The sequence below is a fragment of the Equus caballus genome, chromosome 21, assembly GCF_041296265.1.
Source record: "Equus caballus isolate H_3958 breed thoroughbred chromosome 21, TB-T2T, whole genome shotgun sequence".
Classification (NCBI taxonomy): Eukaryota; Metazoa; Chordata; class Mammalia; order Perissodactyla; family Equidae; genus Equus; species Equus caballus.
The window spans coordinates 16630314-16657514 of NC_091704.1; the positions used below are offsets into that span (position 1 = coordinate 16630314).

The 27201-nt window shown below is 48.7% G+C and overlaps 1 protein-coding gene across 1 annotated transcript; it reads right to left on the bottom strand.

Moving 5' to 3' along the window:
* Positions 1-257: 257 nt before the first annotated feature.
* Positions 258-27163, bottom strand: HAUS8 (HAUS augmin like complex subunit 8). Its single transcript, XM_005604107.4, has 11 exons — positions 26891-27163; positions 23064-23128; positions 19707-19762; positions 9173-9254; positions 6675-6767; positions 6476-6570; positions 5795-5860; positions 5534-5692; positions 4146-4287; positions 1910-2051; positions 258-670 (listed from the first exon to the last, which is right to left on the bottom strand). Exons 1-11 carry the CDS (start codon positions 26917-26919, stop codon positions 472-474), a joined length of 1128 nt encoding a protein of 375 aa, XP_005604164.1. The 5' UTR covers positions 26920-27163; the 3' UTR covers positions 258-471.
* Between the last annotated feature and the right edge of the window lie 38 nt (positions 27164-27201).

Below are 27201 nucleotides of genomic sequence, written 5' to 3' on the forward strand. Positions count from 1 at the left end.
TTATGGCACAAACCAGCAGGCGCCCCCAGCGATGGCTACCGGGATTCTGGACTGGATGGGAATTTCCACCTGAGGGCCAATTCCCAGCGTGCTGTCGGCTATGGAACAGAATGGCCCCTGTGACCGGAGGAAGGACAGGAAATCATCTGGAGAGTGAAACAGTCCTGACACCGTGGAGGTCCCAAGGGTCAGGACCAGCTGTTGGGAAGAAACTGAGACAACACGTTTCTGCTGCCCCCTTACACAGAAACCATGGCTCGACTGCAAAACTTTTATTTTTCAAACATCCAATGAGATTATCAAACAAAAATAGCTATACCACTAAATTAAGTATATAAAGTGCTTGAGTTTCCAGAATGTCACATAAGTGCCACGCGGCGCATACGCGCCCTGAACAGTGGGACAGCAGAGCTTCCTCCCCGACGGTCTGCAGGCAGGCCCCCACCGGGGGCGGGTACGGCCTGCATAGATTCACTGTGAGTGCGGCTCTTTGCTGCCTGAGAGAAGCGGGCCCCCCACCTCGGCCCAAGTTCCCCCGCAGGCGCCTTCTTGATTGAAATACCACTGGGTGGGGGCCGAGGGGCCCTGAGCCCCTTCCCAGACCTCTTGGTTGATTAAGGCTGCCTCTTTACTTGCCTCAGCAGAAAGTTCCAGGACCTGGGCAACGCTCCTGTGGAAACAACAAGGTGGATGCAGCCTCTTCATCCTTGGCGCCTGGGCCTGAGAAGCTGCACTGCAGGTGGTGGGCTCAGGCCCCTCTCCGTGCTTGGGGCAAACACGCTTTGTCGGAACAGAAGTCACACGGGGAGGCCGCAAGAATGGGGCCAGGCAGACATGCAAGAAGACGCATTTGTCCGACAAATGTTTAGGGAGTGTATCAACGCTGCGTCAGGAACGACGCAGAGAGAGGGAGCCAGAGCCGCGAAGAGGATGACGTCCCAGCCCTCACGCAACATAAATGACAGGAGGGAAACAGGCAATAAACAAGCGTGTTTAACTACTGGAACCTGCGACTCTGGCAACCCAGCGCCCTTCGTGCGTGCTGACTGCCCCCTGGCACACATCCATGAAAGAAACCCACAGGAGTGGCAGTGCTTCTCTTGAGTACCTTTCAGAGACTCCAGGCATCTCAGGAAGCATACTTAGCCTTGTAAAGGAGAGGAAAACAAGGCTCTTTTTTGGAAGATGTGGGGAAAGCCCCATGGTTAGAAGGCTCCCGGGGGAGGCGCCAACAGTGAGAGAAGGGAGCCGGGGCAGCTGTGGGGGGCTGGGCATGGGCTGCGTTGGGCCTGGGGCTGGTTCCTCGCGGGCACGTGTTTGAGCTGTGCCATCAGGATCTGAGCCTTCTCCGTATGTATTTATACTTCATTAAGAAGTTCCAAGAAGATGCCCCAGCCCTTACCCTGGGACACATTTAAAACAAGAACAAGGGGCCAGCCCCATGACCGAGTAGATAAAGTTCTGTGCACTCCACTTCAGTGGCCCAGGTTTGCAGGTTCAGATCCTGGGTACAGACCTGCTCCACTCATCAGCCATGCCGTGGAGGCATCCCACATACAAAATAGAGGAAGACTGGCACAGATGTTACCTCAGGGTGAATCTTCCTCACCAAAAAAACAAAAACCCACAAACACCCTCCCAGAGTGCCTGGAGTGCCGTGCTGCTCTGAGGAAGGGGACGAGGGCTGAGAATACCGTCCCCTGCCTGTTCCGGCTGCTGGAGACACCCATGGGTCTGGGGAGGGTGGAAGGCTTCTGCACATTCCCCTCCCCCTGCCTTGCTGGACCCCTGCACCCTGGGCCCCTGCAAACGCTCCAGAGCTCAGCATGCAGCTCCACAGTGAGGCCGCCAATGGCCCAGCTCTACCTGAAGATGGGCTACCTTTTTCTTAGAATATTTTCTGAAATACCTTCGGAGCTCCAGATCCTTCTTTTGGGTCAATTCCTTGAGTTCACTCAGCAGGTCCAGCACTTTCCCGTTTTCTTCTGAACTGCCGATTCCAAGTTCTCCCAGCAGATGGCATGTGGTAGTCAATTCCCGCTGCAAATCATCTGGAGGGGAAAAGAGGTCGTCAGCCCTGGGTTTCAATGAGCCCCAAGCAGGAGCTGGGTGGCTGACTGGGTTTTTCTCATTTTGCTGGAACGCTCTCCCGTTGCGCGGGAATCTTGAAGAGCTCAGAGGCAGAAGGGGTCATGAGGGAAGACAGCTGTGCACTGGAACTACCTCTGTGCCACTTAGCCTGAGATCACGGTGGCCTGAGATTGGGGGTCAGGCGTGTCCACCATCCAGGTGGCCATCAGAACAGACCTGGAATGCCACTCGTCATCCACCCAGAAACAAACATAAAAGGTGGAGAAAGCCTGTGTTGTGAGTAATTTAAAAACAAACCCGTTTCCACTCCCTGTTCCCAGCGTCTCTGCACCCCCACCCAGCAGAGAGCCGCCTGCAACTCTCTCAGAGAGCCTGTGTGTGCTGTCCCCCTGCTCTAAGAACACCAGCATCTCTCTGCTTCTGGCACATGTCGCATCTGCACATCTACACGCATCACACCTGGATGTTACAGTAACATTCTGGGAACCTCATGAGGGCCTCACACACACATACATCCTCCTACTCTCCCTGCTGTGGACTGAATTGTTTCCTCCCAAAAAGAAATGTTGAGAGCCTACCCTCATGTCCCTGTGAAGGTGACCTAAATGGAAGTGGCCTCTGTCAACGTAACTGAATTAGGATGAAGTCAACAGGGTGGGGCCTGATCCAATAACTGTGTCCTTCTAAGAGGGAAATTTAGAATCAGAGGCAGTCAGGGACACAACTGTGGGAAGACAGAGGCGGAGATGGGGGTGATGCTGTCACCAGCCAAGAATGGTCAGCAATACCGGAAGCCGGGAGAGCGGCTGGGACGGACTCTCCCTCAGAGCCTCCGGGAGCCACTAACGCAGCCGACCCCTTGATGCAGACTTCCGGTCTCCAGAACCGGCAGGGAAGAAATTTCTGTTGCTTTCAAGCCCCAGGTTTGTGGCACTTTGTTACCGCAGCCCCAGGACACTCAGACACTCCCCAATCCCAGCTCCTAGCAACGAGGGAAGACAGCCAAAGAGCTCATCAGAGACGGGGTCCGAGAGCTACAGACGTGCAGTCCACCGCAGGAGTCAGTCACAGGCCGCTCGCCCGCGGGGAGGCCTTCTGAGAAACGCGTCAGTAGGAGATTCCATCGTCGTGCGAACATCACAGAGCGCACTCAGACAAATCTAGATGGTCTGGTCTCCTCCACACCTAGGCTATGCGGTACTCATCTATGGGACCACTGTTGTCTACACGATCCGTCATCGAACGAAACGTCCTATGTGGCGCATGACTATAAAACTGGAATCCTAGACACAGAAAATTGTTCAACATGGCTCATTTTTCAAGATTCCGTGTCATACATATACTATTTCACATTGGAAAAGGCCTGATTTTATTAAAAATCATTTCTGTCTGAGACTGCCAAGACGCAACACCCTTTGCAATCCTGAACTGTGTTTACAGAAAGTTCTGGAGGGAAAGTCCAAGTGATTTTAGATGGCGAGGTTTTACTACATCAGCCTCAAGCAAGACGTGGTTAGACAGCTCCTGAGAGCCCCTCTCAGAAACCACCACACTCCAGGGCAGCTGAGCACTTGCCTTGGGAGGGTGCCTGTCCTAAAGGGAACCTGAAGCTGGAGCCTGGCACTTTTCACACTTGCCCATCTCCTCAAGTGAAGTGTTAGGTGGGACGCCACTGCTCTAATTGGAAAGCAGGACAGGGTGGGGGTTGGCAGTCCTGTGGCCCCCTAGCCACCAAGGCAGCCTGGTGGAGCTCCCCCCAGGTGGGGGGACTGCAGGCCGCTCCCCAGGAATGCCCTTAGCGGGACAGAAATCACCAGCGAGTCCCACAGACCTGGATTCCAACCCCAGCACGGTCCTGACTCGGGGTGCCACCCTGGACAAAGCGCAGCCTCATCAGCCCCCCGAGTCCTCTGCCCCTTGATGGGAGAGCACACCATCCACCTGAGAGGAGGCCTGTGACATGACACGAAGGGATAAAGACACCCGGCTCGCAGGAAGCCCCAAGACGTGCTGGCGTTCGTCATGCTCCTTGCCTGGCAGACGCCGTTTCCTACCTAAGAACCGCTGCCCGTCTCCGTCCACGTGGACTGATCGCACGGGCAGCTCATGCCTGGTGGTGTCCAGGGCCGTCGCAAATGTCTTGTACTGCTCCATAAAGCGTGTGGCCACGGCCTCGTAGGGGCTGAGCGTCTCCATCTGCAGGTAGGAGGGAAGGGTGTGAGGCGAGAGCCCGCAGTGACGCACGTGGGGAGGTGAAGACAAAGCACTGCTCTTTTAGGACCTCCTGGGGGACCCTCCAGGGGCTTCCATGGGGGCGGTGGGCTCTCCCTGCACTCCCAGCCACTCACTGACAGCCCAGCCAGTAGCAAGGTGGCCCGGGCCTCCTCACTATGAACATGAGTCTGCCTTCCAGCACGTTCCAGGGCCAGGCCCTTGACTAGGATCACAGTGGACCCAAGGAAGCTGGGTCTTCCTGCTTCGGAGCATTGAGCTGAAACGCCCACCCCCCACAAGGCTGTCCCCACAGTCCCCTTTGCCTCATCCACGCTGCCTGGATCCTCACAGGGGTCTGTGATGATTCCTCTGCTTGTTTGTCATTTCTTTTCCTTCCACTACTTGAGGACAAGGACCCTGTTCTCAGCCCAGGGCCTGGCCCAGGGCACACACACATGCACACACTGGTGTTACAGGCTGAATTGTGTTATCCCCCCCCACCGCATAATTCCCCTGCTGACATCCCAATTCCCAGCACCTCAGAATGTGAGCTGATTTGGAGACAGGGTCTTCACAGAGATCAGGGAGTTATGGTGAGATCATTAGGGTGGGCCTGTTCAATATGACCGGTGTCCTTATAAAAGGGTGAAATTTAGCGACAGAAGAGACACAGGCAGAAGATGGCCATCTACAGGCCAAGGAGACAGGCCTGGGGCACACTCTTCCCTCACGGCCTTCAGAAGGAGCCAGCCCTGCCGACCCTTTGATCTCGGGCTTCCGGCTCCAGGACTGGGAGAGAAGAAATGTCAGTTGTTGGAGCCGCCTGGTCTGTGGCACTTTGTGATGGCAGCCCTAGGACACGCACACCCTGGGCAGGGAGCCCCCTTCCCGGATCCACGTGCTGACCCCAGGCACCAAGACCTGGCCTCCCATCAGCACCTGGCCCCTGGGGAGGACTGGGGGAGCCGGACCTTCGTGTCCCTGGACACAAGTTGCAGGTGTCTGAAAATACGTGCATGTGTGTGTTGAAAGGACAGCTCTGTCTTGCTAGTTGGCACTCGACAATACAGTCTTGTCCTCTCATAAACTGTCACATACCAACACTGGTGGTGTCACAAGGCGGGCACAGACTTAGAGCCAGGTGAGCAGTGACACTCATTGCAAACTGCTCTGATGGAACAACCCCGCCTGAGGGGACCTGTGGCTCGGAGACCATGTCACAGCTGACCTGAGTGTCAAGGATGGCTTCCAGCTCCCGCTTCCTCTGACAGAGGAGAAGTCGGCGCTTCAGCTCATGGGCCTCTCTCTGTAGCTTCTCCTTCTCTTCGCACATTATTAATAAATTCCTTTCTGCCTTCTCTTCGAACAGAGCAAGACTGTTCTCCATCTAAGTGAAAAATGAGCGCTCAGGTGAGAGGGGCCTCTGCCTCTGCAGCTGACAGAGGTCACCTTCCACACGTGCCGCACGCGAACGAGGTTCCCTCCTCACCTTTACGGTCAGGAGAGTCAGGAGTAAGGTTTGGGACTCCATCATTTCCATCGCTTCAGCCAGATCCTTAAGAAGGAAAAGATGATTCTGTTCGCCAATGAACTGGTGTACATCCAGCTCTCTCCCTGAGGAGGGCAGAACCCTAACCTGCACAATAACCTACTTTATTTAACTCAGTAATTTGATAATTCTCTGCTGTATATCGACCCACTGTTTCTATTTCCTTGGTTAGTCTTCTCGGGCGCTCTGTGAGAAGGAAGAAGATGGGCTGGTCCCCTCTGGTGGCTGGGCAGTCAAGGGCCAGCAGGAAGGTACCCACTAACTCGGCGTCTCGCCAGAACCAGGACTCAGGCCTCCCACCCAGGGGAGACCAGAGCCTAGCCATCCTCCTGCTGGGGGACAGGGCTGGGCATGGTGCCTGCCCTAGCACGGCACCAAGAAACGAAACCCCAGTCTCACGTGTCGCATGCTCCTGCCTTTGTGTCTGCTCCTGTATGTGTACTTGGAGAAACTCAAACTCTCCAAACACTCTAAGAATGTGTGTGGTCTTGGTTTTAGTCCTAAAAGGCAGGCTAGTCTGTTCGCTGTTGGGGCCCAGGGCCTCACGCAGCACCTGGCACAGGGCAGGTCATCAGATTTACCCAACCTGTCAGCAGCTTCCCTTGCAGTCTGCACACTTACTGGGCTCTTTCTCCTCGAGGCAGAAAATGACGTCGACTCAGTTTTCTTTGACATCGTTTTTTCCAACTGTGGAGTCTTTCTGATCACACTTTTCTCTAAGATCAAGAAAAGCATTTTTAAGGTGAGGACACCATGCTTTGGAAGCCCATGGGCATGCGCTGCAGCCCCCAGCCAGGAAAAGCTGAAATGACGGACTTACCGTTAATGGCTGAGAGATCCAGGTCAGGCGGGGCCGTGCCATGCCCTTCCAGCAACGTGGACTGCAGGTCACCTTTGCCGAGTCCACTGCCATCTGTAGGCCCAACAAGAGGCCCCGGAAGGCAGCACAGTCAGCAAGACACTCTCCTCCGAAGCTGGGAAGCAGGCAACGTTTTTGCACAATACCACTTGCTTCCCAAACCTCAGCTTACAAGGACATGTTCTGAGAAAGGGGTCGTTAGGGGATTTCATCACTGTGCGAACATCAGAGAGCGCACGTACACAAACGCAGATGGTACAGCCCACTCCACACCTAGGCTAATCTATGGTACTGATCTTTCAGGACCACTGTCACCTATGGGGTCCGCTGTTGACCAAAATGTCATTACGTGGCACATGAATGTAGCACAGAAGACTGAAAAACCTTTGGAAATTCCCAGCTATCAACTTGAACTTTTTTTTTTTTTTTTTTGAGGAAGACTAGCCCTGAGCTAACATCTGTGCCCATCTTCCTCTATTTTATATGCGGGACACCTGCCACAGCATGGCTTGATGGAGCAGTGCACAGGTCCATGCCCAGGACCCAAACTGGCGAACCCCGGGCCACCAAAGTGGAAGGTGCAAATTAAACCGCTGTGCGACCGGGCTGGCCCCAACTTGAACATATTAAAGTAGAACTAGAAAAGAGAGGCATTCTTTATAACCAAAAGACGCAAATAAGTCTTTCTGCTTAGTTTAATGAAAGACGCTCTGTTTAGGATGTTAGAGTCTGACACATGCCATAAACTTGTTCTGGCTTCTGCTCTTTTTCCTTCTTTTTCTGGCAGCTTCTGGACTGTTCACCTTCCCTGAAAGTTCCCTACATCTTTTAGCCTCTATTTGAAAACATGAAATTATGCCTTACATCATCCAAAAGTGGGTGCTGGTGTGCTGCAGGCTTCAATTAAGCAAGGGCCCCACAGGACTGCAAATGAACAGATGGTGTGTAAAATATACTCTGCCATGTTAGCAACTAAACAGAAAACTATTTAATGAACAACTATGCAGCTGAGAAAATGAACATGTGGAACAAAAAGAGCCAAGTCGCAGTAACGTGTAGGGTGTGGATCATTCATGTTACAATTTCTTAAAAAATTCTACATAGATAAACAAAAATTCATCAAGAATGGATGCCGGGGCTGGCCTGGTGGCACAGCAGTTAAGTTCACACGTTCCGCTTTGGCGGCCTGGGGTTGCTGGTTTGGATCCCAGGTGCAGACATGGCACCGCTTAGCCAGCCATGCTGTGGCAGGCGTCCCACGTATAAAGTAGAGGAAAATGGGCACGGATGTTAGCTCAGGGCCAGGCTTCCTCAGCAAAAAAAGGAGGACTGGCAGTAGTTAGCTCAGGGCTAATCTTCCTCGGGGGAAAAAAAAAATTATGCCTGGGTCAAGGAACAATGCAAATTCTGACAAACTCAAAACCAGGATTGGCAAACTATAGACTGCAGGCCAAATCTGGCTTACTTCCTATGTTTGTAAATAAAGTTTTACTGGCACACAGCCATGTCCATTTGTGTACATATGGTCTATGGCTGCTCTCATGCTATAAACCAGAGTTGAGTCTTTGTGACAGAGACTATCTGGCCTGAAAAGCCCAAAATATTTACCATCTGGCCCAGAAAAGATTTGCTGACCCTTGATCTGAACAATAAGGTAGGAAATCTAAGTTCTAAAAGAACATACTTATTTTTTTCCTGAGACCCAAAGCTGTCAGCATTTTGAACGAGGGGATGTGGGCTGAGAAACAGTTTTGCTTTTTGTGAATTGCTCTCATGCAAAAGAAGAGCTGCCCACTCCTGCCGGAGAGGCGGGCATGTGAGGAGGTGGAGTGCTCCGCTGGGGAGGGCCCTCCCAGACTTCCAGAATGAGCAGGGTGACTGGAACTGAACACCAACTACGCCAACTGCGATGGTCTGAGTGACAGAGCATGAGGGGGCTTCCGCCCTCGTGGGGTACATTTCCCATTTTCTATAATGAACACACGTCGCGTCCACAATCAGAAAACTGGAAGTTTTTTGTATCACTTTGGTAACAGTTTCTAGGTGGAGAAGCGTGGGCAGATCATTATGAGGAAGACCCAACCCACGGTGGTGAGAGGCAGGCGGGTGAGGCCTCACAGGCTCTCTGAGAGCCCTGCCCTTGGAGCGTGGGTGAGAAAATGGTCATGTGAACAAGGAACTGGTGCCACAGGAACCGTCAGGACAGCAACATGGGTCTTCTCTGGGGCCAAACAGGAAGGGAGAGACCTCCCCCCATGCCCTCACCATCCTCCTGCAACTCCCCACATGCCCCAAATGTGTCCTTACACTGAAATGCTCTTCCTCGCTCCTTCTTCTGAGGCTTCCCAGAAAGGAAAGAGGGAGTTTTAACTCAACACACTTGCAAAAAGAATTCACCACCACGCTCATCACTTCCTGAGCTCCAGGGCGTTTGGCCCTCTCGCCCCATCATTATGTACCTTTGCTCTTCTGCAGCAGGCTGGGTTTCCTTCCACCTTCGGGCATCCTCCCAGTGGTCTTTAATGCATCTGCTGCAGAAACCTGTGAGGGGAACATGAAACATTTAGGGGACAAGACACCTCCCCTTCATGAGAAAGGGCCCCTTCATGGTCTGTGCAGACTACATCGGTTCCTACTTTGAGGCTTAAGGAGTTCAGACAATTACTTGCATATATATAGGATGAATTAATTTTATCAAAAAGGACGGCCTCACATGCATAGAACATAGGAAACTACCAAAATGTTTGCCTGTGATTATGTCTGACGTGACCGATTACAGGTGACTGACTGTTCTGTATACTTTTTACTATTTGCCAGTTTTCTAGAGAAAATATATTACTTAGGTAGTCAAGAAAAACAAAGTTTTTGTATGGGTATTAATCTTCAAAACTTAGAAAAAAGCAAGAAATGCACGGCGCTAGTAAGCTGTTATAATGTAATAACATAAAAGCAAAAAGAAAATCTTGTAAAGAGCGAGAATATTTCAGTGCACAGACACCATTCCTATTCGACCTAGTAATGGAGGTCCTAGAGTAAGAAATAAAAGGCACACAGACAGGAAAGGAAGAAATAAAACTCTTCTTGCAGACATGATTCTTCATGTAGAAAATCCCAACACATATTAAAAAACGCTATTAAAACTAGCAAGTAAGTTTAGCAAGGTTGAAGGATACAGGGTAAATATAAAAAATTCAATCATGGTTGGCATCATTGCAGAGTGAGCTCTTGCCTTAGACCCTCCCCTGAAGATACAATGAGAAGGACATTGACAAATCAACAGAGAACATTTACATAGCACAAAAGATATCTGAGAGACTCACACAGCCCTATATCTGAAGGCGGTGCTGGACCCCCAGGAGGAGGTAGAAGGAGGTAAGGGGATCGCCTCTCCCTCCCCCAAAGGCAGTGACCCAGGGCAAGGGGCCACAAGAGGCTCTGAGAGGAGAGAGGGGAGAGGTGGCTTTCTGTGGGAACACCCTCCCTCTCCAAATTCCCTCATAGCCCACGGGAAAGCCCCACACAGAGGTGGCTAAGCTATTGCAGGGGTGTCTTCATTGAGCCAGCACCCCAGGAGAGCAGATAGCGAGGGCAGAGTGAGGATGCCCCCTGGATCGCGCACACAAAAGAAAGTTGTCCCTCCCCCTGCCTGGTGCTCCAGTTCAGCTGATCAGCCAGAGTGCCCGTGTATATGTTAGAAAAGCAGCAGCTGGGAGCAAACTAGCCAGCAATTACAGATGAGCCTTGTCAGCATAGATTCTAAGGACAAGCACAGATGCCAGGGATCATGGCAGGCTCAGAATACACAGCTCCTGAAACCCCCTCCCAACCTCCATGGCAGCAGGTGGAAGCTGTGATCAGATACTATCACTATGCGGAAACACAAATCCACACCATAGAATAGTATGAAGAAATATATTAATAATTCAGAGCAGAAGGAAAATGACAAGCACCTAGAAATCAACCCTGAAAGCATAGAAATTTACAATCTATATGACAGAGAATTGAAAATGGCTATCATAAAAAAACTCAACAAGGTACAAGAAAATACAGATAGATAATTCAATGAAATCAGGAACAAAACTGAACAAAATGAACAGAGGGAATTCTTTACAAAGGAGATTGATACTATAAAGAAGAACCAATCAGAAATGCTGGAGATGAAAAATACAATGAATGAGATAAAGGAAAACCTGGAGTGCCTGAATAACAGAGCTAATTTATGGAGGAGTGAATCAGCAGTCTGGAGGACAGAAATATAGAAATGCTTCAGATGGAGGAGGAGAGAGAACTAAGACTAAAGGAAACGAAGCAATTCTCTGAGAAATATCTGACTCAATTAGTAAATGCAACATAAGGATTATAGGTATTCCAGAGGGAGAACAGAAGTAGAATGGAGCAGAAAGCTTGTTCAAAGAAACAATAGCTGAGAACTTCCCAAACTTGGGGAAGGAGCTGGAAACACAAGTGAAATAAGTCAATATATCTCCTAACTACATCAATGTAGAAACATCTTCTGGGGCCGGCCCGGTGGCGCAGCGGTTAAGTGTGCACGTTCCGCTTCCCAGCGGCCTGGGGTTCGCCGGTTCAGATCCTGGGTGCGGACATGGCACCGCTTGGCACGCCATGCTGTGGTAGGCATCCCATGTATAAAGTAGAGGAAGATGGGCACAGATGTTAGCTCAGGGCCAGGCTTCCTCAGCAAAAAGAGGAGGACTGGCAGTAGTTAGCTCAGGGCTAATCTTCCTCAAATAAAGGAAAAATAATAAAATAAAAAAAAATAGAAAGATCTTCTCTAAGGCATATACTAGTAAAGCTGTCCAAAGTCACCAACAAAGAAAAAATACTAAGGGCAGGAAGGCAGAAGAAAATAACTTAGAAAGGAACCCCTATCAGGTTTTCAGCAGATTTCTCAGCAGAAACCTTACAGGCTAGGAGAGAGTAGGAGGACACATTCAAAATTCTGACAGACCTTCAGTCTTCAGCCAGAATACTCCATCCAGTGAAAATAGCCTTCAAATATCATGGAGAAATAAAAGCTTTCCCAGATAAACAAAAGCTAAGGGTGTTCATCACCACAAGACCCCCCCTCCTCCCAAGAAATGCTCAAGAAGGCCCTCATACCTGAAAAAAAAAAAAGAAAAGAAAAAGGGTTACAAAGCCTTGAACAAAGAGATAAATAGACAAAAATCAGAAAATTGCAGCTCTCTACCAGAACACTTAATTCTAAGTGTTAGCAAACAATCATAACATTAAAGATAAAGTGAAGGAAAGCACCAAAAATAAATATAATCACTTCATTTTAACCACAAACTCACAAGACAAGATGGAATAAATTTTGAAGACAATAACTTAGAAGGGGAAGAGGAAAGAGACGGAATCATCTTAAAATAAGAGGTTATCAGAAAACAGACTATCTCATCTGTGAGATTCTTTGTACAAACCTCATGGTAATAACTAAACGAATAAACAGAACAGAGACACAAATGATAAATAACGAGAAAACTGAGAAAACAATCAGAAAACTATCTAACTGAATTGGTAGTCCAAAACACACAGGACAAGAAACAAAGGAAATGTACAGGAACCAGAAAATGAGCAATAAAATGGCAGCATTAAGCCCTCATACATCAATAATCACTCTAACTGTAAATGGATTGAATTCTCCAATCAAAAGACACAGAGTGGCAGGATGGATTAAAAAACAACACCCAACAATACACGGCCTCCAGGGAAGACATCTCAGCTCCAAAGACAAATACAGCCTCAGAGAGAAGGGATGGGAGACAATACTCCAAGCTAATGGCAAACAAAAGAAAGCAAGTGATGCCATACTTATATCAGACAAAGTAGACTTCAAGATAAAACAGGCAATGAGAGACAAAGAGGAACAGTACATAATGATAAAAGGGACATTCCTCCAAGAAAACATAACATTTATAAATATATATGCACTGACACAGGAACACTAAAGTACACAAAGCAACTATCAACTGACCTAAAAGGAGATATTAACAGCAACACACTAATAGTAGGGGACCTTAACACTTCACTTACATCATTGGATAGATCATCCAGACAGAAAGTGAACAAGGAAATAGTAGATTTAAAAGAAAAACTAGACCAGATGGACTTAACAGAAACATACAAAACAGTCCATCCAAAAACAGCAAAATACACATTCTTCTCAAGTGCACATGGAACATTCTTAAGGATAGACTATATGTTGGGAAACAAGGTAAGCCTCAATAAATTTAAGAAGATTGACATCATATCAAGCATCTTTTCTAACCATAATGCTATGAAACTAGAAATTAACTACAAGAAAAAAGCTAGGAAAGGGACAAACACGTGGAGACTAAACAACATGCTACTGAACAACCAATGGATCATGGAAGAAATTAAAGGAGAAATCAAAAAATATCTGGAGACAAATGAAATGAAAATACACCATACCAACTCATATGGGATGCAGCAAAAGCAGTCCTAAGAGGGAAATTCATAGCAATACAGGCCCACCTTAACAAACAAGGAAAATCTCAAATAAGCAATCTTAAACTACACCTAACAGAATTAGAAAAAGAAGAACAAACAAAGCCCAAGGTCAGCAAAAGGAGGGAACTAATCAAAATTAGAGCAGAAATAAATGAAATTGACACAGCAAAAAACAGTAGAAAGGATCAATGAAACTAAGAGCTGGTTCTTTGAGAAGATAAACAAAATTGACAAGATAAACAAAATTGACAAACCCTTAGCAAGACTCACTAAGAAAAAAAAGAGAGAAGGCTCAAATAAATAAAATTAGAAATGAAAGAGGAGAAATTACAACAGATACCACAGAAATACAAAGGATTATAAGAGAATACTATGAAAAACGATGTGCCAACAAACTGGACAACCCAGAAGAAATGGATTAATTCTTAGACTCATACAACCTCCCAAAATGAACCAAGAAGAAATAGAAAATCTGAATAGACCAATCACAAGAGATTGGAACAGTAATCAAAAACCTCCCCCAAAATAAAAGTCCAGGGCCACATGGCTTCTCTGGAGAATTCTAACAAACATTCAAAGAAGATTTAGTACCTATCCTCCTCAAACTATTCCAAAAAATTGAAGAAGATGGAACACTACCTAACACATTTTACAAGGCCAACATCACCCAGATCCCAAAACCAGATAAAGACAATGCAAAGAAGCGAAACTACAGGCCAATATAGCTGATGAACATAGATGCAAAAATCCTCAATAAAACATTGGCAAACCAAATACAGCAATATGTTAAAAGGATCATACACCATGATCAAGTGGGATGTATATCAGGGACAGAGGGATGGTTCAACATCCACAAATCAATCAATGTGATACACCACATTAACAAAATGAGGAATAAAAACCACATGATCATCTCAATAGATGCAGAGACAGCATTTGACAAGATCCAACACTGGTTTATGACAAGAACTCTCAATAAAATGGGTATAGAGGGAAAGTACCTCAACATAATAAAGGCCATAGATGAAAAATGCACAGCCAACACCATACTCAACAGGGAAAAACTGAAAGCCATCCCTCTGAGAACAGGAACAAGACAAGGGTCTTGTTCCACTCTCAGCACTCCTATACAACATAGTACTGGAGGTTTTAGCCAGAGCAATTATGCAAGAAAAAGAAATAAAAGGAATCCAAATAGGCAATGAAGAAGTGAAACTCTCGCTGTTTGCAGATGACATGGTTTTATATATAGAGAACCCTAAAGAATCCATCATTAAAGTATCAGAAATAACCAACAACTATAGCAAAATTGCAGGGCACAAAATCAACTTAGAAAAACCAGTTGCATTTCTATACTCTGATAACAAACTAACAGAAAGAGAACTCAAGAATAGAATCGCATTTACAACTGCAACAAAAAGAATAAAATATCTAGGAATCAATTTAACCAAGGAGGTGAAAGACCTATACAATGAAAACTATAAGACATTATTGAGAGACAATGATGATGACATGAAGAAATGGAAAGATATGCCATGCAGATTGATTGGAAGAATAAACATAGTTAATTCACATTCAATGCAATCCCAACCAGAATCCCAATGACATTCTTCATGGACATAGAACAAAGAATCCTAAAATTCATATGGGGCAACAAAAGACCCCAAATACCTAAAGCAATCACGAGAAAAAAAGAACAAAGCTGGAGGCCATCACACTGCCTGACTTCAAAATGTACTACAAAGCCATAGTGATCAATACAGCATGGTATTGATACAAAAACAGACACACGAATCCATGGAAGAGAATTGAAAGCCCAGAAAAAAAACCACACATCCAGACAGCTAATCTTCGACAAAGGAGCCAAGAATATACAGCGGAGAAAGGAGTCTCTTCAATAAATGGTGTTGGGAAAACTGGACAGCCACAGGCAAAGGAATGAAAGTAGACCATTATCTTTCACCATACACAAAAATTAACTCAAGGGGCCGGCCCCGTGGCCAAGTGGCTAAGTTTGAGTGCTCCACTTCAGTGGTCTAGGCTTTCGCTTGTTCAGATCCTGGGTGGGGACATGGCACAGTTCATCAGGCCATGCTGAGGTGGTAATCCACGTAGCACAACCAGAGGCACTGACAACTAGAATATACAACTATGTACTGAGGGGCTTTGGGGAGAAGAAGAAGAAGAAAAAAAATCAACTCAAAATGGATCAAAGACTTGAAGGTAAGACCTGAAACCATAAAACTCCTAGAAGGAAATATAGGCAGTACACTCTTTGACGTTGGTCTTAGAAGGATCTTCTCAAATATCATGTCTACTCGGACAAGGGAAACAAAAGAAAAAGTAAACAAGTGGGACTTCATCAGACTAAGAGCTTCTGCAAGGCAAAGGACGCCAAGATAAAAATGAAAAGACAACACACCAATTGGGAGAAAATGTTTGCAAATCATACATCCAACAAGGGGTTAATCTCCAAAATATGTAAAGAACTTACACAGCTCAACAACAAAAAAAGAAACAACCCGATCAAAAAATTGGCAAAGGATATGAACAGATATTTTTCCGAAGAAGATATGCAGATGGCCAACAGGCACATGAAAAGATGTTCAATATCACTAATCATCAGGGAAATGCAAATCAAAACTACACTAAGATATTACCTCACACCCATCAGAATGGCTATAATCAGCAAGACAAAAAATAACAAATGTTGGAGAGGGTGTGGAGAGAAGGGAACCCTCACACACTGCTGTGGGAATGCACACTGGTGCAGCCACTGTGGAAAACAGTGTGGAGGGCCGGCCCCCTGGCTGGGTGGTTAAGTTTGCACTCCACTTAGGCAGCCCAGGGTTTCGCTGGTTCAGATCCTGGGCGCGGACATGGCACCACTGGTCAGGCCATGCTGAGGTGGCGTCCCACATGCCACAACTAGAAGGACCCACAACTAAAATATACAACTATGTACTGGGGGACAGGGGTTGGGGAGAAAAAGAAGCCAAAAAAAAGAAAAAAGAAGATGAGCAACAGTTGTTAGCTCAGGAGCCAATCTAAAAAAAAAAGAAAGAAAACAGTAAGGAGATTTCTCAAAAAATAAAAAATAGAAATACCATATGACCCAGGTATCCCACTACTGAGTATTTATCCAAAGAACCTAAAATCAACAATTCAAAGAGACTTATGCACCCCTATGTTCACTGCAGCATTATTCACAATAGCCGAGACATGGAAGAACCCAAGTGCCCATCAACTGAGGACTGGATAAAGAAGATGTGGTATATGTATACAATGGAATACTACTCAGCCATAAAAAAGACAAAATCATCCCATTCACAACAACATGGATGGACCTTAAGGGTATTATGTTAAACAAAATAAGCCAGACAGTGAAAGACAGACACCATATGATTTCACTCTTATTTGGGAGGTAAACTAACACATGGACAAAGAGAACAGTTTAGTGGTTACCAGAGGGGAAGGGGGTTGGGGGTGGGCATAGGGGTCAAGGGGCACATTTATATGGTGATTGACAATACTGTACAACTGAAATTTCACAATGTTATGAACTATTATGACCTCAGTAAAACTTTTAAAAAATTAAAAAGGTAAAAAAAAAAACCACACCAAAAAATCAATCATATTTCAAGCAATGAACAATTTTGGAAATTAAAAGACAGTATCATGTATAATAGCACTAAAACACACCAAATACTTAGGTATAAACCTAACGAAACATGGGAAGGTCTATATTCGGGAAACTACAAAACACTGTTGAAAGAAATCAAAGAAGACCTAAACAAATGGAGAGGCATTGAAAAGCTCTGTGTTTTTAAGATGCCATTCTCCATAATCTGATGCACAGACTCCATCATCAAAATCCCAGCAGGACTTTTGGTAGAAAACAGCAAGCTAAGTCTAAAATTTATATAGAACGGCAAAGAAACTAAAAGAGCCAAACAGTTTTGGAAAAGAACGTAGTGGGAGAATTCACACTACCTGAATTCAAGACTTGCTACAAAGCTACAGTAATCTTGGCAGCATGGAACTGACCCAAGGATAGACACATAGAACAATGGGGAACAGAACAGAGTTCAGAAACGATGCACGCACACATGGTCAATTGGTGTTCAACAGAGGCGATGGGACAATACAATGGGGAAAGGAAAGTCAATTCGACAAATGGCGTTGGAACAAGAGAACATCCGTATGCTTAACAACAAACTTCGATGATGTACACCTTAAATTTATATAACGTTATAAACCAATATTACCAGAATAAAAAATAAAAAGGTAAAAAAAATGAACTTAGATTCCATCATTGCACCAGATACAAAAATTAATTCAAAATAAATCACAGACCTAAACATAAAACCTAAAACTATAAAACTCATAGAAGAAAACATGAGAAAAAATGTGGTCTTGGGTTAGGCAAAGATTTCTCACATAAGACACCAAAAGCACAATCCATAAAAGAAGAACTCATTAAATTGGACTTCATCAAAATCGACAACTTCTACTCCTCATAAGACACTCAAAGAGAATGAAAAGACAAGCTAGAGACTGGGAGACAATATTTGCCAATCACCCCAGAGGGTTGCTATCCAGGATATAGAAAGAGATCTCAAAACTCAATAATAAAAACAAATAACCCAATAAAACATGGGCAAAAGATTTGGACACATCACCAAAGATACGAGAATGGCCCAAAAGCACATGAAAAGATGCTCCATATCATGAGTTGTCATGGAAGTGCAAATTAAAACCACAATCCGATGCCAATTCGCACCCCCTAGAACGGCTTGGATCTCAAAGTTCTGACCAGAACTTTCCTCTGTAGCGGGTGGGAACGTAAAATGGAGCAGCCACTTTGGCTAACAGTGGGGCAGTTTCTCAGCAATCCCTCTCCTGGGAGAAACGAGTACCTGGCCACACAGAATCCTGCACCGGAATACTTAAGGCAGCTTCGTTCACAATTGACAAAAACGGATAACTAACCAAAGGTCCTTCCCCAGTGAGTGGCTGAGCCCACTGCTGTCCATCCAGACAGTGGAATATTCTTCAGCCATCAAAAGGCACCAACGTTAACTGTGACGGGCAATGACAGGGAGGGACCGCCATCGTGCTCTTCACATGAAAGAAGCCAGATCCAAGAGGCTGCATCCTACGCGACACCTTTAAGTGACCCTCTGGAAAAGGCAAAGCTTTTCTCCTGGGACAGAAGCAGATTAGGGTTGCCTGGTGTGGGAAGGGGCCGGCTCCATCGGGATGGCTGGTGATTTGGGGGTGACGGACTGTTCTGTACATCAACTGTCATGAGTCTGTGACCGGATGTGTTTGTGAAAACTTACAGAACTGTGCACTGAAAAGAGTGACACTTACTCTCTGTAAATTACACCTTAATTTAAAAGACGAAAAAAGAAAAAACAGAGAAGCTCTCAAAAATCTAAAATACTACAGCATGCAGACACACGAGGGTGCTGTAACCAAGTTTGCAAGGCAATATTAAAATTATGAAGTGTGGACTGTGATCCTTGGTTGAAAATCACTTCAATGCTGTAAACCACGGCTCTGGCGATGAGGCGTCAGTGAGGGTCCTTCGACTGTAAACAAGCACCACTCTGCTGGGGATGTTGATAACGGGGAGGCTGCGCACGTGGGGGCGGGCAGGGGGTTCCAGGGGAAACCTCTGTACCTCCCACTCAATTTTGTTGTGAACCTAAAACTGCTCTAAAAAAATTAAATCCACTAAAAGAAAATCACTCTGCAAAGCGTATTGGTTTGCGCAAAGGTATCCTTTTTCTTCAAGCTGGATCTTAAGTCACATTATCAAGAACCTGACACTCACCTTACCAGAGTAAAAGACAGATAACAGAAATTAATATTGAACTAAACTTGATCATAAACAAAGATCTGAAGAAGGAATAACACAACCTTCACCTCACCACATTCTCAGTACCTACACTCTGAAACAAGATACGTCAGTGGGTCACCTCCTGGCCGCGCGCGCGTTACCCTCACAGCGCGAGCTCACGTGTGGAAGGGCTGCAGGCCGTCACTTCCAGAGTGTCAGAATCCTCACGGGGTGACTGCACGTAGTTCACCCAACTCCTCCCATAACGTTTGGTGATTCAGGCACGTCGTATTTTCCCATAGTCTTTCTCTAAAACCCAGCAAGTGTTTTCTAAACACCAACCAAGGCCAGGGACTGTGTGCTGGGCCCCCGACCGAACTGCTTCAGGACAGACTCTAGAAAGGAATTACCGACGACAGGCGCGAACCATTTCAGGTTTCAACAGAGATCACAACTTTGCAAAAGGGATTCTCAAAGCGATCGGCTGCTCGCAACAGACTCATGACAGCATGAAGGGTACGCCGACCTCAAAGGCAACTGGACAAAGTCCCCAAAACGCTGCCAGGCCGGGCCCACGTCTCCTGGCTCATCTCAGAACTCCGAGTTCATCAAGGCTCCATGTAGAACAGTTTCAAGTGTACGCTACATGTTACCTTTTTGGTGGTTCTCTTCTCATACTGCAAGTATCGGGACTCGACCACTCTTCCACCTGTGGGGGACACATTGTTGGTTTATAACAAAACCACAAGAGTGCAGTGTGAGGGTCCCCGCGTGCCCAACATACCCCCCCCAACCAAGAGCCGGGCGCTGTTGGCCCTGCCTGCTCAATGGCAGGAACAGGGGAGCTGAGCTGCTCTCCCTTGTTCCTCTCAGATCCTGTCCTTCAGCATCTTTGAGCATGTTTGGGATACCTACTGTATGCAGGAACATGTATGGGACACCTACTGTATTTAAGTCCCTGGGCTAGGGGTGGAGCCACAGAGATCCAGAGGAGCTGTGACAAAGGAAGATCAAGGAACACACACCAGAGGTCAAAGCAGAAAGTGGACTCAGGGGCAGGGTAGGGAAAGAAAGAAAGACCTTCCCCAGAGGGCTGCTTGTTTGCCTCCTCCTCCCTGCCCAACTCATTTCCAGGGGTCGTGACCTCAACTTTCCCACCTGGGTCCGGCTACGATCCACCCGTGCTACCATCTTTCACGTCCCCTCACCCCCTCACCTAGCGCAGGACCACCCCCCGAGACACGCTCAGCCCGAGGCCCTTCTCAGACACAGCCGTACCCCTTGGCAAGAGCCCAGCCCTGGGTCCCCTTCCATGCCTGCCCCTGGGGCACTGAGGGTGGATGGAGGAAACCCATCTGTGCCCCCAGCCTCCGGGGGCTCTTGCTGCAGGCCCGGTGATCACCCCCAGGCCTCTGTTCTGTCCCCCCTCTCCCAGGCCCTCCCACGTACCTTCTCCTCCCACCTTCTACAGCGGGCCCATCCTCTGGTCAGCTGGTGACCTGTTTCCTACTTCACTGGAGACAGAAGCAGCCCCAGGAGATACTCCCCCCTCGGCCTCTAACAGCCTCCCAACCTCAGGACCATTTCCTGGCCCTGGCATGTGGAGGAACCTCTATGCTTGGGGCAAGAGAACCCCCCACTGTGGGTCTACAGCCCAGCCCTCACCCCATAAGGAAAGTGCCCTGGCAGCCCTTCTCCCCCTCCCCCACCCCCAACCCGCCCCAGTTTCTCTCTCCATCAGTCACTGGTACTTCTCCTCCCACTCACCCCCTCTGGCTCCCCTTTACAATGCCCATTCCTCTTCCTCTCCTCCCTCCTTCCTCTGAATCCCTCCACCGGGTCTGGCTCTCACAATCACCACTCACCAAAGAAACTCCTTTCAGCAAGGCCCCCGAGACCTCCCTGCTCCGAAGCCCACCCGCACGTCGGTCTCAGTGCTCATTCTGCGTCATCAGCAGCGCCGGGCAAAGGGCTCGCCGCTCCCTCCTCCTGGAAACACCCTGGGTCCTCCAGGATGGCTGCCCCTCTGGTGGCCACGAGCAGGCTGCCTGTGGAGCCAATTGCTGGGGAAGCTTGAGCACCTCCAGGCACCCTGCAGGCCCCACACCACGCGCAGGGTATCCCTCTGACCTCGTTGCCTCCGAGCCCCACGCACCCAGTCCGTTCCACCACCAGGACCTCTCGCTGTTCCTCCCACCAGCAGGCGCCCTCCCGTACCTGCCCTCCTTCACAGCTCTACTCAGCCCAGCAGAGCAGAGGGTCCAACTCCCTTGGACCCAGAAGCTACCCCCATCTTGCTGTTTTATCCACAGCATCCATCATCATCCGACACACCCTTGTCTCCTGACTTCATCTGATGTGCTGCCTGTGTGCCAGGCGGCAGCTCCAGCTGGGAGCTCGGAACTCTGTTCTTCTTGCTGCTACATTCCACCACCCACAGGGAGTACGTGCTCAGCAATGAGGCATCAAACGCACAATTCTGGACTTTTTCTAGGTGTCTCTAGAGCTCAGGGGTCTCCCTTTTTACTGAAGAGACCCAGAGAAAGTGAGGTGATCAACGTCACGTGGCTTGACAGTTTAGTCAAGCGAGACCATGGTTTCAACCCTATCTTCACGCCAGGATCTGCACCTTCCTTTGGGGACTGGGGTTGCAGCTGCAACCCTGAGAGGAGAGGAGGTGCACCCACAGTTACCGGGGACCCAGGCGCTGGACACAGAGCAGGTGGGGGCCGAGCGTGCCCCAGGCAGGGAAGAGCCATGCCTGCAGTGCGAGCAGGCTCAGACAACAGAGCAGGAGGCACCTAAGGGTCAAGACCAGGACCGGGCAGAGTTCAGGGGAGAGAATCAAGCCACAGAAGGGTCTGCCACAGGATGTCGAGCAACGGATCAGGGTAAAGGACACTCCCAGTTCCAAGCAGAGAAGACCATCCTGCTTTAGGTCTTTCTAATCCCATCAGCAAAGGGTTTCGCTCATCTTGGAAGAATCTGAGGCTCTGGGTTCCTTAGACAGTTGAAAAGTAGTTTCAAGTTTCTGGAAAACTAGAAGGCACTGTTTGTTTTAAACAAGGGTGGATTTGCCACAGACGCAATGTTACGATGAAGGATATAATTTGTGTTCAAGAACTAGAGTGTGTGCGAATGTAATAGGTCCTCAAGACAAGGTCATCAAGCAATGCCGTAACACACAAACCTCCAGTCACCTGGTACTAGAATTCTGCTCTAGGTTCTCTGAGATGCGCACTGGCACAGAGCACACTTTAAGAAAATACTTTGTCATATCAGAGGCTTGAGCTCCAATGAGGGAGATCCTCGGGTCTACCGCCTAAATTGGGCACTGCCAAGAGTCGAAGGCGGGCCAGCCCCATGGCCGAGTGGTTAAGTTTGCACACTCCGCTTCGGTGGCCCAGGGTTTCAGCGGTTTGGATCCTGGGCGCGGACATGGCACCGCTCATCAGGCCACGCTGAGGCAGCGTCCCACATGCCACAACCAGGACCACAACTAGAATATACAACTAGGTACTGGGGGGCTTTGGGGAGAAAGAAAAAAAAAGATTGGTGACAGATGTTAGCTCAGGTGCCAATCTTTAAAAAAAAAAAAAAACAGTCAAAGGGGACTGTTAACCATGACCCGGACCCACAGGTGGACATCTGACATGTGGGCACCACCAAGCGAGTGATGCGTTCACCAGGAAGAAACTGAGATTTCAATGTTCAATAACGAACTCAGCTCACACCCCCTCACCCACACTGCCGAGTGACAAGTCCTAGGCATAGCCCGTGACCCCCATGGCTGGAAGGGCCCACTGCCCTAGATGACCCTCACCGGGTCCTCTCGCACCCCTGGCTGCAGGGCTGGGTGACCAGGCTCAGAATCCCCAAAGGGTGACTAGAAGGAAGTCAAGTCTTTGCTCTCCTGCTCTGGCCTGGTTTTTTCTTCCCCAAAAGCACTTACTGAAAAAAAACCACTTTCTCCTTCACTGGATCATGAGGTAGATTCCAGTTCTGCTCACCTTGTGTTCTTCTTCCTTTTGTCTTGGTGCCACTAGGAGTACTGGGCCCCCCTGAGGAAGGCTTCCTAAAAGAGGGAGATGGGGATCTCGTTAATGTCGTTGGACAAGCTCAGGGAAGCCAGCAAGGAGACAGCCCAGACCCAGCCCCCACCCCCACCCCCAGCACCGATCTCTACAAGGCAGGGCCACCGAGACAGGAAGAGGGACATGGAGCCCCAGCCCTGGTCGCCTGGGACAACATGGCCACAGCCCAATGCCTGAGCTGAGAAGGGCCCAGAGTGAGAAGACTGAGCATTTTTGCTGAGCCTCAAAGATCCCAACCTAAATCGTGGGGGCATTAATTCACCGGGCGTGTATGTGCCTACTGGATGCCACTAGGAATACATGGTGAACAGGAGATGGAGTTCCTCCCCAGAGAGGGAAGAGTAGGATTTTCACGTCAGGCAAGCGTGAAGAGTGAGAGCCCCAGACAGGTAAAGGGGTGGGGGAGGCGAGTGACACAGTGCATAGGGAAGGACATTCCGAGACAGGGATCAACAAGGCCAAGGGCATAGGGACAGAGAAGAACGATGCGCAATTAGGAAATGACCAGCACTATGGCTTGGCTGGAGGAGACAAACGGGGATCCAGGATCAGGAGGAGAGGCCGGGCTGGAGATTCTGAATGCCCACCTTAAGGGCTCCAACCTGTTCCTAGAGCCCAGGGGTCGGCAACCGTTCTCTGTAAAAGGCTAGATGGTAAATATTTTCAGCTCCGTGGGCCTTAAACTCACAGTCGCAACTACCCAACCTTGCCATGAGGGCAGGAAGCAGCCACGGATGACGCAGAAAGGAAGAGGCATGGATGTGTTCCAATAAAACTTTATTTACACACACTAACATTTGAATTTCATACAGTTTTCATGTGTTATAAAATATTACTCTTCTTTTGATTTTTTTCACAACCATTTAAAAATGTACAAACCATTCTGAGCTTGCCGGCCGTAATGAAAAAGGGGCGCTCTGGCTTTCACCCACGGGCCCTAGTTTGCGGAACCCTCTTACAGGCGGCAGGACACGGACCGTCAGACAGGCTCTAAGGTTCTAGAAGGACAGGCACCAGGTCTGCTGTCATTCCTCAGCATTCCTCAGTGCCTGTGTATTACTCAGCTCTGGCTGCCATCACGAAACACGAGACTGGGCCACTGAAACAACAGACGTTTATTTCTTGCAGTTCTGGAGGCTGGAAGCCCAAGATCAAGGTGCAGGCGAGCAGGTGGCCGCCTTCTCACTGCGTGCTCACGCAACCTCTTCTTTGTGCACATGCGCAGAGAAAGAGTGACCGCAACAACAGGCCAGCCAGCCCTCTGGGATCTCTTCTTATGAGGACACCAGTCCTATCGGATCAGAGCCCCACTTTTCTGACCTCATTTAACCTTAATTACTTCTTAGAGGCCACATCTCCAAATACAGCCACACACGGGGTTACGGCTTCACCATATGAATTCAGGGATGAGGTGGGGAGACAGGACAGAGACACATAAACATCCAGTCCGGAAACAGCCCGGTAGACAGGAAGCACTTGATAAATATTTGTCATACAAATAACTCAGGAGTGCTCACTTGAGGACAATTTGGACCCCCAGGAGACATCTGGCAACATCTGCAGACATCTGTGATTGTCAGGACAGGGCTGCTACACTGGCACAGTGGGTGGAGGCCAGGAGCACTGCTTAACACCCTACAGTGCACAGGACGGCCCCGCCCCAGAGATGATCCGGCCCCAGATGTCAGCACTGTCCACACTGAGAGCCACTGGCATGGTGAATGGGTGATGGGGAGCATGGCTCTGAAGACAGAGAGAACTTAGATGGGTGCTGTAAAACTTGTGTCAAGAAGTAACAAACAACAAATATTATTCAGCCCTAAAAAGGAATGAAATACTGATGCATACTAAAACAGATGAATCTCAAAAATATCATCTTGGGTGAAAAGAAGCCAGACACATAAAGCCACATGTTGTATGATTCCATTTGTATAAAATGTCCAGAACAGGCAAATCCAGAGTCAGACAGCAGATGGGTGGTTGCCAGGAGTAGACTGGGGTGGATGAGGAAAAGGGAGTGAATGCAAATAGATAGAGGGTTTCTTTCTGGGCTGACAAAAATGTTCTAGAACTAGACAGAGGTGGTAGCTGCACAGTGCTGTGAATGTCTTAATGCCATTAAGTCGCTCACTTTAAAATTATTAATTTGATGTTACATGCATTTCACCTCAATTTAAGTAAAGAACGAAGCCTGATTTAATAGGAGAGAAGAAACCATGAGGTAGAAGTCACTTTAGAAATTCTAATCACCTGGAACGTGCAGGAGGGTCGGGGCTGCCTCTCAGGTTTCTAGTCTGGGTAAGCGGGAGGAGGAAGATGCAGAGGACAGATACCTGCAATGCGGGGGGAGCAGGGTGAGGGGCCAGGCTTAGCTCACTGCAGCCACCTCCTATGCAGCAGCCTCCAAGGACCCCAAGGTGACACCTAGGCTTGCTAGGGGACACCTCCAGGCCACAGTGAGGTGAGGCAACTTAACAAATGATCGCTGGACACCAGCAGCTCTGCGCATTTGCTGAATCCTCCTAACCCTACAAATCCCTAACTGTCGGCCTGCTTTTGCTCGTTTTCTAAACACGGATCTGAGGCTTAAACAGGTCCCCCCTGCGAGTCTCAGAGCTGGAAAGCGACAGAGCAAGGCTCCCCTCTGGGGTTTGAGCCAGGGCTCTGGAGTCAAACCAAATGGGCTCAGGATTAACCTGCAGGGACCTAAGGGTAGGGGGCTCACTGCACCTGTGCCAGCCTCAGGTGCCTCCCCTGTACCTCGGAGAGACTAGTGTCAATCTCACAGGTAGGCCAATGGGCTGCGGAGGAAACACAAGTGATTTCAGCTGGCCCGTTAAACGTTAATTCGCACTGGCACGACAAACATCCACCGAATAAAGAAATAAGACAAACAGCCCCAGAATCATGCCTGTCGTGGAGTAAGTGTTCAAGATCTGTCTTTCTTGTTCTTGCTGTGTGACACTGGGCAAGTGACCTTCCCTCCCTGAGCCTCTATATCTCATCTGTAAATGGGGAGCATAGAGAAAAGTGGGTGAGAGGATTAGAGGAGACACTTTAGTGGCCCACCATTTGTCCACTACAAAACGACAATTCTAGGGCCAGCCCTGTGGCACAGTGGTTAAGTTGGCAAGCTCTTCTTACCCGCTGGTTGGTGGGTTTGGATCCTTGGTGCCGACCTACACACCGCTTATCTAGCCACGCTGTGGAGGCGTCCCACATACAAAGTAGGACGCACAGATGTTTGCTCAGGGCCAATCTTCCTTTCCAATAAATAAATAAACAAACAGACCATGGGAATTTTCAACAAGATAATTTTTTTTAAAAAAAGATAATTCTAATAGCGACAGATCACGTTTAGGAGCCAGGCACTATTCTAAGCGCTTTTAAGCCTCACACGAGGTCTACAAAGTTGAGCGGCGGAGTCATCAGCTTCGGTTCACAGCGCAGGAAAGCGAGACATAGAGAGGTTAAGCCACTTGCTGGAGACGGCCCCGGATCGAGGCGGCGGCCCGGGACTCGAACTCCCAATCTGGTCCAGCGGCCGTGCTCCGAGCATGCGCAGAGGCCGCAATCTGCAGGGGCCTCCCAGAGCCTACGCTTCCTGTGTGGCTCGTACAGGGGTGAGATCCGACTCACCAAGGACCCTTGCTCCCCAACTCTGCTGCCTCTCCACCCCCAGCCCTCGGTCATGGCCTTCTGGCTGGCACCCACAAATCCAGACCTGCGGCGCCCCAACTCACCCAGCGCCGCGCCCCGAGGAATCCGCCATTTTCCCGCCTTCAACTCAAAGGCCGGCCTTTCAAATCCAGGTCCCCGCCTCCTCGACCTGGGTCGGACCATATTGCGGAGCCGCACAGGGTTGGCCCAGGGCTGGGGGGAGGGTGGCTGTGGGCGGAGCGGGCGACCCCTGCACGCGCGCCTCTCTCTCCTCCCCTTACACTTGGTTTCGCCCACCAGCGGCAGGAGGCTGTGGCCGAGGCCGCTTCGGGGCCGGGGGTGGGGGGGGGAGGAGGGGCTTCATGGCGCTCCGCCCCCATGGCGTGCTGGCGTC